General features: G+C 46.4%; 1 protein-coding gene across 1 annotated transcript in view; it reads left to right on the top strand.

Moving 5' to 3' along the window:
- ces2b (carboxylesterase 2b) overlaps nucleotides 1–12,142 on the top strand; it is a 108,734-nt gene that overhangs the window by 17,298 nt on the left and 79,294 nt on the right. The window contains exons 5-8 of the mRNA XM_078210446.1: nucleotides 365–518; nucleotides 5,686–5,790; nucleotides 8,343–8,453; nucleotides 11,742–11,876. Of these exons, the coding sequence (XP_078066572.1) occupies nucleotides 365–518; nucleotides 5,686–5,790; nucleotides 8,343–8,453; nucleotides 11,742–11,876 (505 nt within the window). The remainder of the gene's footprint in view (nucleotides 1–364; nucleotides 519–5,685; nucleotides 5,791–8,342; nucleotides 8,454–11,741; nucleotides 11,877–12,142) is intronic.

Below are 12,142 nucleotides of genomic sequence, written 5' to 3'. Positions count from 1 at the left end.
GGCAGAGAATTCTAGAGATTCACAACTCTATGAGTGAACCCTCATCTCAGTCCTAAAAGATTGGCCCTGAGGTTGTGTCCCTGTGTTTTAGACCCCCTGATCGAGGAAACAATCTCTCAGCATCCTCCCTTTGTCACCCCCATACTCAACTATTCCAATGAGCTCCTGATTGATCTTCGAGCAGGCACCCTCTGTCTACATTAGGTGATCCGTCACCCTGCTGCCTGCTTTTGACCTCCTCTGACCTTGTGTAAAATTGTTTGATACACTAGCATGTTTCCCTATGTTAATGATGCTGAATAAATGGGAGCTGTTGATGGTACAAGTCTTACCCAGCAATGTCCACTTGTCATTCTACCTTCAGCACAGGAGATGAGCACCTGCCAGGAAACCTGGGCATGCTGGATCAGGTTGCAGCACTGAAGTGGGTTCAAGAAAACATTGAGAGCTTCGGAGGTGATCCAGGCTCCGTGACCATATTTGGAGAATCAGCTGGTTCGATGAGTGTCGCGTTGCATGTACGTTGTTGTTCTTTATTTCCGACATTCTCCTCTCTTCGGTTCAAGGTGTTTTGGTTAAGATGTCGACATGTTGATGTTTAACCCGAATGCCCATTGGTCATCGTCAGGGTAAAGACAATGGAGCAGTTGGTCCCAACAATGGGCATTTGGTCCCTGTCTGTGTGGAGTTTGCATGTTCTCCCCATATCTGCATGGGATTCCTCCGGGTGCTCCAGTTTCCTCCCACAGTCCAAAGATGTGGAGGTTAAGTGGACTAGTGAAATAAATACATGGGATTACAGGGCGAGAGCTTGGATGGGATGCTCTGCCAGAGCTGGTGCAGACTCAATGGGCCGAATGGCCTCCTCCTGCACTGTAGAGATTCTATGATTTCTGATCCTCATGGGAGAATTTAAAGCGACAGGTTTCTAATTGTGAGAGAAAAAGGCTCTTCCGCCCAGTTGATCTACATGAGCCTCTTCCTGGTCTCAATATATCCTTCATTCGTTTCTCCATCACGTTTCCCATTGAAAGTATCTATTCTATTCCTCTCACCCACTCCTTCTGATGGAAGGTTCCACATCCTCACCAACTCTGAGTTAAAGACACTTCTCCCAAACTCCCTACTGGGGTTATTAATGACCAGACTTACGCCAGGATACAGGGATGAAGTTATTTAAATAGCCTGACATTTAAATATTGAAAGAAAAATCAGTCTGTCTGAATTGAAAAAGATCTATTTCAATAGCCATTCGCTGACAGATTCCTGGGCGATATCATTATAGCATTAATGATGCTTCACTGCTTTCCTCAACAAAACATTCTCACAGTCAGTGGTGGAGCGATGGCAGTGTAAGATCAAGATGGTTTTTATTGGCAATGTTATCAATGATGACTATTAATGGCTATTAACCTCTTTGCTGTGAGGTTATGAATACAAAGGTTTATTTTTTATGGAGGATTTGACTGCATTAGGTGGGCATTCATGAAAGTGGGTTTTTTTTGGATAGTGAAGTCTATAAAAGCTGTTTGGAACTTTATTTTTTTGAATGTCAGCATGGTTCCTGTGTTCTGCCCATGGTGGATACTGGGTTAGTTGGGATAGAGTGTGTAAGGAAAATGGGTGGTGGCTCAGAGGGCATGAGATGGCATTTAATTGGCATGGGGTTATGGGTGGGTTATGAGTACAGGAGCAGAGATGTTTTGATGCAATTATACAGGGCCTTGATGAGGCCACCTGGAGTGTTGTGTGCAGTTTTGGTCTCCTTTTCTGAGGAAGGATGTTCTTGCTCTCGAGGGAGTGCAGCGAAGGTTTACCAGGCTGACTCCGGGGATGGCGGGACTGATGTATGAGGAGAGATTGACTAGGTTAGGATTGTTTTCGCTGGAGTTTAGGCGAATGAGGGGGAATCACATAGAGACTTAGAAAATTCTAACAGGACTGGACAGGGTAGATGCAGTGAGGATGTTCCCGATGGTGGTGGGGGGAGTCCAGAACCAGGGGTTACAGTCTGAGGATTCAGGGTAGACCATTTAGGACGGAGTTGAGGAGACATTTCTTCACCCAAAGAGTGGTGAGCCTATGGAATTCATTACCACAGGAAGTAGTTGATGACAAAACATTGAATGTATTCAAGAGGCGGCTGGATATAGCACTTGGGGCGAATGGGATCAAAGGTTATGGGGAGAAAGCAGGATTAGGCTATTGAGTTGGACGATCAGCCATGATTGTGATGAATGGCGGAACAGGCTCGAAGGGCCAAATGGCCTCCTCCTGATCCTATCTTCTATGTTTCTATATTGTCTATGTTGTCTATGTTTCTGTGAGGATGGGTGGAGGGTCATGGGTTGGCCTGTGTAGACATGGAGAGAGGGTGGGCCTCGAGGGCCTTATGTTTAAGAAGACAACTGGGACACATTCCCAGAGACTGAGGCAGCTCTGTTAACCACATGCTTTGGCACTCAGCAGGCCTTGCTGTTGCCTTGGGCCTTGGTCTGCGTGTGGGGACAGTGGGAATGAAGCCACCCCGTCTGGAATGAAGAGAGCGCCGTTTGGGGCTTTGCTCAGTATCTCCTTATCCAATAAAAATAAAAATCTATTCATCACAGTCTTAAATTCTGTTGGAGCTTAGAAGAGTACAAGGTGACTTGATTGAGACATATAAGATAAGGGGTATTGACAGGGCGGATGTGAAGAGGTAGATTCCCCTTGTGGGAGAATCTAGAACTAGGGGTCACTGTTTAAAAATACAGGGTCGCCCATTTAAGACAGAGATGAAGATTTTTTGTCTTCCCCTGACGGGCGTGATTCATTGGAACTCTCTTCCTCAAAAGGCGGTGGAGGCAGAATCTTTCAATATTTTAAGGCAGAGCAGGATGCATTCTTGTTACTCAAGGGGGTGAAAGGTCATTGTGGGTAGATGGGAATGTGGGGTTGAGGTTACAATCAGATCAGCCATGATCTTATTGAAGGCGGAGCAGGTTTGAGGGGCTGAGTGGCCTACCCTTGTTTCTGTTGGTAAATTTTCCATTGATCCCCAGCAACCACACTCTGGGAGAGAGGAATCCAGATTTCCATAAACCTTTAAAACATAAGAAACAGGAGGAGTCCCTTTGGCCTCTTCAACCTGCTCCACTGTTCAAGAACATCGGACTGATCTACATCAACTCCACTTTCCCGCCCTATTCTTGTATCACTTGATTCAAAGAACAAAGAGCAGTACAGCACAGGGACAGGCCCTTTGGCCCTCCAAGCCCGTGCTGACCATGATGCCCAAACTAAACTAAAAAAAAACCCTTCTGCCCTTACTCGGTCCGTATCCCTCTATTCCCTCCCTATTCATGGACCCATCCAGAGTTCTCTTAAATGTTGCTAATGTGCCTGCTTCCACCACCTCCTCTGGCAGTGCGTTCCAGATACCCACCACTCTCTGCGTGAAAAACTTCCCCTTAAACTTTCCCCCCCTCACCTTGAACCTGTGCCCCCTTGTAAATGAAACTTCCACCCTGGGGAAATGCCTTCGACTATCCACTCTGTCTCTGCCTCTCATCATTTTGTAGACCTCTGTCAGGTCTCACCTCAGCCTCCATCTTTCCATAAGACCATAAAACGTAGGAGCAGAATTAGGCCACTCGGCCCATCGAGTCTGCTCCGCCATTCAATCATGGCTGATATTTTTCTCATCCCCAGTCTCCTGCCTTTTCCCCATAACCCCTGATCCCCTTATTAATCAAGAACCTATCTATCTCTGTCTTAAAGACCCAGAGTCCTCAACCATTCTTCATATGACAAGCTCTTCAGGGATCATTCTTGTGAACCTCCTCTGGACTCTTTCCAAGGCCAGCAGATCCTTCCTTAGATCCTTCCCAAAACTGCTCACAGTGCACCAAATGGGGTCTGACCAGAGCTTTATACAGCCTCAGAAGTACATCTCTGCTTCTGTATTCTAGCCCTCTCGACATGAATGCTAACATTGCATTTACCTTCCTAACTGCCGACTGAACCTGCACGTTAACCTTAAGAGAATTTTGAACAATGACTCCCAAGTCCCTTTGTGTTTCTGATTTCCTGAGCATTTTCCCATTTAGAAAATAGTCTATGCCTCCATTCCTCCTTCCAAAGTGCATAACCTCACATTTTTACACATTGCATTCCATCTGCCACTTCCTTGCCCACTCTCCTAACCTGTCCAAGTCCTTCTGCAGCCTCCCTGTTTCCTCAATACTACCTGTCCCTCTTCAAGTGAAAACAATCCTGGTTTATTCAACCTCTCCTCGAGACCAGGCAACATCCTGGAGAACCTTCTTTGCACTCCCTCCAAAGCTTCCACGTCCTTCTGACAGTGTGGTGACCAGAACTGCACGTAATACTCCAAATTAATTCCTTTTGTCCACAAAGATCTGTCAAGCTCAGTCTTCCATAAACATCCAGATTGTTTATCCACAATCTCTGGGATAGAGAGCTGCAAAGATTTACAGCCTGCTAAGTCAAGAAATTTTACCTCATTTCAGTCCTTAGAGTTTTTTAAATCATTTGTGGGACATGGGTGTCGCTGGCTGGCCAGCACTTATTGTCCATCCCTAGTTGCCCTTGAACTGAGTGACTTGCTAGGCTATTCCAGAGGGCTGTTAAGAGTCAACCACATTGCTGTAACTCTGGAGTCACATGTAGGTCAGACCACGTAAGGACGGCAGATTTCCTTTCCTAAAGCACATTAATTAATGAACCAGATGGGTTTTTCTGACAATCGACAATGGTTTCATGGTCATCGGTAGATTCTTAATTCCAGATATTTTTTATTGAATTCAAATTCCACCATCTGCCGTGGCTGGATTCGAACCCGGGTCCCCAGAACATTAGCTGAGTTTCTGGATTAATAGTTTAGCAACAATACCACTTGGCCGTCGCCACCCCCGGTGGCTGAGCCCTTCTGCTGAGAGTGACTGCTCGTTCTAGATGCTCCAGTCAGAGTGAAGAAAGTATCTGCTGATATCACACCTGAAAAACCGAACTCTAAAGTTCAGACTGAGGTGGGGTTTTACAGCCTTACTCGTCCCCAAACCGTAAAATCCCGCCTGAGGTCAGCGGACCTTCCCATTGCGCCCCCCGCCCCCCCCCCCACCCCCACCCCACCCAGCTCCAATTCCCATGGCAGGCAGGGCGGTAAAATTCCAGCCTGTGTCTCTTTGTTCGCGATTCCCCTAGACTAGGGAAAAGTGTTTATCTGTGTCTATTCTATTAAATCCTTTCAGAGTTCTATAGACCTCAATTAGATTGCCCATTAATCTGCTGAATTCAAGGAAATACAAATCATTTTAATGTATCCAGTTCCCAGAATACATCCCTGGTGTAATTTGATGCATCTCCCCTCAAGATCTGTGTTGTTTTCCTGAGCATGTTTCCAAAGGCCCGGAAGAGGTCAGCCCAAGATTCTGTACAACTGCAACATCACTTCTTCACTTTGGAGCTCCAATCCATGGAGTTGAAGTCTAACATTCCATTAGTCTCCTCGATCACTCGATTATCCTGGGAGGCAGCGAGGCCCCCAGGTCTTTCCTCCACCTACAGCACCCAGGTGGAAACTGGCTGAGGTTTACCATTTCAGAATGCCCCGGGTGAACGGGGTTTGGGAAGAGGAAACTTTCGAGTCTAAGTTAATGGCCCCTCTCTTTGTTCTATTTGCAGGTTGTTTCTCCTTTATCCTCCGGCCTGTTTCACAAGGCGATATCACAAAGTGGCAGCATTGTGTTAGGACCTCTATTCAGTTCAGATCCGAAACAAATGGCATTGGTGAGTTATTATTTATAAAAACCGCAGGAGATTTTATTAGTTTCACAGTGAGGGATTGCTACTTGGTTTAATAAACGTAACAGTGCCAGATGATGATCTCGCTAATTTCTTTAGGAGTGCATGGGCGTGGGCCCGGGGGTTTTTATGTGTGGCCATTCACATGGGTAACTTGGAGAGGCAGACCTAATTGCAGCCCACATGTCATCTGTAACAAATTCCTGGAATACACTCTCCAGATTCACGCAGTCACAGATCACAGGAATCCACTCTGTGTAGATTCATTCTGCAACAGATCCTTATAACCTACACTCTAGTGATTCCTGCTGTAATGGATCCCTGAAATCTAGTCTGCTGATTCACATTGTAGCATATCACCAGAATCCACAGTTTCAAACTGCAACAGATCCTTGCAATCCACTTTGTGCAGATTGATACTGTAGAGATCAATGAGATCCACTGTCTGTGCATTCATCCTTTAATTGATCTTTGGAATCCACATCCTTTAAGTTGACACTATAACTGATCCATGTAATCCACACTTTGCAGATTTGCACTGTAACAGATTCCTGGAATCCATTATCTATGGATTCACACTTTACCAGATTCCTGGAATCCACTCAATGAAGATTTACACTTTACCAGATTCCTGGAATCCACTCATTACTAGATCACCCTAGTGATGTCCAATGCCCTGCTAAGCCCTGGCTATCGGATGTGGGCACTTTAACATGTGTGGACATTCTGATTGGCTATTGGACAGGCTGAAAAGTTTCCAAGATGCACGACCTGTCAGCTGCCCCGGCAGGAGTTCAAGCCGGATCTCTGCAGCCTGTCCTTGTAAATTAACCCTTTAAACCCAGTTTTATTCTGGTAATCTGGAGAGTGGCAAATGTTGTTCCTCTGTTTAAGAAAGGGAATAGAAATGACCCTGGTAATTATAGACCGGTTAGTCTGACTTCGGTGGTTGGTAAATTGATGGAAAAGGTCCTTAGGGATGGGATTTACGACCATTTAGAAAGATGCGGATTAATCCGGGATAGTCAGCACGGATTTGTGAAGGGCAAATCGTGCCTCACAAATTTGATAGAATTTTTTGAGGAGGTAACTAGGTGTGTTGATGAAGGTAGGGCGGTTGATGTCATATACATGGATTTTAGTAAGGCGTTTGATAAGGTCCCCCATGGTCGGCTTATGATGAAAGTAAGGAGGTGTGGGATAGAGGGAAAGTTGGCCGATTGGATAGGTAACTGGCTGTCTGATCGAAGACAGAGGGTGGTGGTGGATGGAAATTTTTCGGACTGGAGGCAGGTTGCTAGCGGAGTGCCGCAGGGATCGGTGCTTGGTCCTCTGCTCTTTGTGATTTTTATTAATGACTTAGAGGAGGGGGCTGAAGGGTGGATCAGTAAATTTGCTGATGACACCAAGATTGGTGGAGTAGTGGATGAGGTGGAGGGGTGTTGTAGGCTGCAAAGAGACATAGATAGGATGCAAAGCTGGGCTGAAAAATGGCAAATGGAGTTTAACCCTGATAAATGTGAGGTGATTCATTTTGGTAGGACTAATTTAAATGTGGATTACAGGGTCAAAGGTAGGGTTCTGAAGACTGTGGAGGAACAGAGAGATCTTGGGGTCCATATCCACAGATCTCTAAAGGTTGCCACTCAAGTGGATAGAGCTGTGAAGAAGGCATATAGTGTGTTAGCTTTTATTAACAGGGGGTTGGAGTTTAAGAGCCGTGGGGTTATGTTGCAACTGTACAGGACCTTGGTGAGACCGCATTTGGAATATTGCATGCAGTTCTGGTCACCTCACTATAAGAAGGATGTGGAAGCGCTGGAAAGAGTGCAGAGGAGATTTACCAGGATGCTGCCTGGTTTGGAGTGTCGGTCTTATGAGGAAAGGTTGAGGGAGCTGGGGCTGTTCTCTCTGGAGCGGAGGAGATTGAGGGGAGACTTAATAGAGGTTTATAAAATGATGAAGGGGATAGATCGAGTGAACGTTCAAAGACTATTTCCTCGGGTGGATGGAGCTATTACGAGGGGGCATAACTATAGGGTTCATGGTGGGAGATATAGGAAGGATATCAGAGGTAGGTTCTTCACGCAGAGAGTGGTTGGGGTGTGGAATGGACTGCCTGCAGTGATAGTGGAGTCAGACACTTTAGGAACATTTAAGCGGTTATTGGATAGGCACATGGAGCACACCAGGATGGTAGGGAGTGGGATAGCTTGATCTTGGTTTCAGATGAAGGTCGGCACAACATCGTGGGCCGAAGGGCCTGTTCTGTGCTGTACTGTTCTATGTTCTAATCTGTACGTCACCCATTGAAAGGTCAGTATCTCCTTCCTGAGGTGTGGTGTAAGAATGCTTAGCTCACAAAATGGGGCCATTAGTGTGCAGACTGGCTCTCTGTAGGTCAGCACCTTCCCCCCCCCCCCCCCCCCCCACTCTGAGATAAAGGCTAACATTTTATTAGTGTTGGCCTCAAGTGTGGGAAATGTATGTAAAATAGTTTGTTGATTCAATAAAGTAACTGCTTTCTCAATTTACAGATGATTGCCAACTTGGCTGGCTGTAACACTAACCAATCCAAGGAGATTGTCGATTGCCTGGCAAAGATGTCTGAAGAGGAATTGATGAATATGCCCAAACTTCCTAAAGACGTATGGTGAAATCTATTCTTCTATTTCTTCAAGTTGTACTCTCCTTGATCTCATCACCCGCGCCATCTCACGCGCTCTTCCTCAGTCTCCACCCTGTCAAAAATCGAGACTCGTTTTATTGTTGTATTCTGGATGCACTGGGATAGTACAGAGGCGTCGAATGGACGGTAGTGAGTCATGGGATGTTTCACATCATCGCATCAGGTCACAATCTACCCAGTTCACTCCAGCCACTTGGAAACTGTGGAACTCTTCCATTCCCGCCATCTTCCTCCTCCAACTACATGTTGTTTTGCCTCTCCACCAGCTTCCTCCTCATACAGCCTTCACTGTGCCCTGCATTCATAGAATCCCTACAGTGCAGAGGGAGGCCATTCGGCCCATTGAGTCTGCATCGACCACAATCCAACCCAGGCCCTATTCCCATAACCCACATATTTACCCTGCTAGTCCCCCTGACCCAAGCGTCAATTTAGCATGGCCAGCCAACCTAACCCGCGCATCTTTGGACTGTGGGAGGAAACCGGAGCACCCGGAGGAAACCTACGCAGACACGGGGAGACCGTGCAAACTCCAGACAGGCAGTGACCAGAGGCCGGAATTGAACCTGGTGCTGTGAGGCAGCCGTGCGAACCATTCTGAGTCATTGGGCAGGATTTTCCAACCGTATTTGCCCCAAGGCCAGAAATTCCCGTCATGGTCAATGGACAAAGAACAAAGAACATTCCGGCACAGGAACAGGCCCTTCGGCCCCTCCGAGCCTGCACCGACCATGCTGCCCGACTTAACTCAAACCCCCTACTTTCCGGGGACCATATCCCTCTATTCCCATCCTACTCATGTATTTGTCCAGACACCCCTTAAAACCCACTATAGTATCTGCTTCCACTACCTCCTCTGGCAACGAGTTCCAGGCACCCACTACTCTCTGTGTAAAACATCTGCCTCGTACATCTCCTTTAAACCTTGCCCCTCGCACCTTAAACCTGTGCCCCCGAGTAATTGACTCTTCCACCCTGGGAAAAAGCTCCTGACTATCCACTCTGTCCATGTCTCTCATAATCTTATAGACTTCTATCAGGTCTCCCCTCAACCTCCGTCGCTCCAGTGAGAACAAACCAAGTTTCTCCAACCTCTCCTCATAGCTAATGCTCTCCATACCAGGCAACATCCTGGTAAATCTTTTCTGTACCCTCTCCAAAGCCTCCACATCCTTCTGGTAGTGTGGCAACCAGAATTGAACACTATATTCTAAGTGCGGCCTAACTAACGTTCTAGAAAGCGTCAACATGACTTGCCAATTTTTAAACTCAATGCCCTGGCCGATGAAGGCAAGCATGCCGTATGCCTTCTTGACTACCTTCTCCACCTGCGTTGCCACTTTCAGTGACCTGTGTACCTGTACACCCAGATCCCTTTGCCTATCAATACTCTTAAGGGTTCTGCCATTTACTGTATATTTCCTCTCTCTATTAGATCTTCCAAAATGCATTACCTCACATTTGTCCGGATTAAACTCCATCTGCCATCTCTCCGCCAAGTCTCCTGCTGTGTCCTCTGATGGTCCTCATCGCTATCCGCAAATCCACCAACCTTTGTGTCGTCTGCAAACTTACTAATCAATCCAGTTATATTTTCCTCCAAATCATTTATATTTGTTACAAACAGCAAAGGTCCCAGCACTGATCCCTGAGGAACGCCACTTGTCACAGCCCTCCATTCAGAAACACACCCTTCCACTGCTACCCTCTGTCTTCTATGACCGAGCCAGTTTTGTATCCACCTTGCCAGCTCACCTCTGATCCCATGCGACTTCACCTTCTGCACCAGTCTGCCATGAGGGACCTTGTCAAAGGCCTTACTGAAGTCCATGTAGACAACATCCACTGCCCTACCCTCATCAATCATCTTCGTCACTTCCTCGAAAAACTCGATCAAGTTCGTGAGACACGACCTCCCCTTCACAAAACTATGTTGCCTCTCACTAATACTTCCACTTATTTCCAAGTGGGCATAAATCCTATCTCGAAGAAGCCTCTCCAATAATTTCCCTACCACTGATGTAAGGCTCACCAGCCTGTAATTACCTGGATTATTCTTGCTACCCTTCTTAAACCAAGGAACAACACCTTTGGACCTTTGCACGGTCTGCCGAATTTTCTGTCCTGCCCGCTATGATTCCCATGGGGGAAAATTGACGGGAAAATTGCACCTTTGGTGTTCCATTGGCTTGTTCAGTAATTAAATATCCTCCTTGGCAAGTTACGTTTCTTGATTTGATTTATTATTGATACATGTATTAATATACAGTGAAAAGTATTGTTTCTTGCATTGCTATACAGACAAAGCATACCGTTCATAGAGAAGGAAAGGAGAGTTTTAAAAGCATGGAAGGAGAGTAAAAGGTAGAATCAGAGGATGTGCTGGGGGCATCTGGCAAGAGGCTGCCACACTCTGGTGCCATCTTGAATCACATGAGGAGGGTTGTGGGGGTAACGGGGAAATGGGCCAAAGTCCATTTCTGATCAACAGCTCGCAAAGCATCATGGGCAGGGTCAGAGAATCCTGGATCCCAAATCCAGGGAAGGAAATCCTGGACTCGGATGATTTTAGATTTAGCTTGCTGAAGTCAGACAGTTCACGTTCACCTTGTTCATTTACCCCTTTGTGTGCAAACCCTCTACCCCACATTCTGCACAGAATGTTTTGTGCTATTGCGAGCTGGAGTGTGAGGTCAGTGGAATATTGAGGAGATTGCTAAATGGCTGAGTGGGAATGAAAGCTGTGAGGAGGATAGAAAGAGGCTGAAAGCAGATGTAGACGGAAGTGGTGGTGGTATTAGTGGTATTCTCACTGACTAGCAATCCAGAAATCCACGGTCATTCTCAGGGAACCCAGGTTCAAACCTCGCCACTTATGGAATTTGTATTTTAAGAATCTGGAATTAATATAGTCTAATGGCCACCATGAAACCTCTGCCGATTGTCATAAAAACCCATCTGATTCACTAATGCCCTTTAGGGAAGGAAGTCTGCCACTCTTAACCCGGTCTGGCCTACTTGTGACTTCTATGTGATTGACTCTCAAGAAAATATTGCCCTATGAAATGGGCGAGCAAGCCATTCAGTTTAAGGGCATTAGGGATGGGCAATAAATGCTGGCCTTGCCATCGTTGCCCACATCCTGTGACTCAGCTGTCTGGGGACTCTTCGAGTAATGACATTGTTGAATCATGTGTATCAGCTGTGCTGCCACCAGTTAAACCGTTTGTTCTTTTTTCCAAATGAGGTTTTACTCTTTCCCGTGGTGGATGGTGTCTTCTTGCCCAGAAATGCTGATCTGCTGTTTGCAGCAAATGAGATTAACCCGGTGCCGTACTTGTTGGGAATTACAAATCATGAATGGAGCTGGTTACTACCCAAGGTGAGATAAGTTAAGATTTTGGTTTTCAGCTGTGCTGAGTTGACGACTGCCAATTTGAGAATTTGAAAGGGTACGGGGAGAAATCCTTTCCCCCGCCACTTCAAATGTTGATTTCTTTCTCAATTCGAGCTCCAGTCTCTCCTCTAGAACATCAGTTATCACCTTTGGCCATTGCGTTTTGGCCAATAGGGTAGGTGTGTGAGGGTTGGCAAGGTATTGAACTGTGGTGAGGCCAAGGTGAGCTTGGTACTGACCCCCTCATCTTT

Source organism: Mustelus asterias, chromosome 4 (assembly GCF_964213995.1).
Source record: "Mustelus asterias chromosome 4, sMusAst1.hap1.1, whole genome shotgun sequence".
NCBI lineage: Eukaryota > Metazoa > Chordata > Chondrichthyes > Carcharhiniformes > Triakidae > Mustelus > Mustelus asterias.
This window is presented reverse-complemented; position numbering and strand designations above follow the sequence as displayed.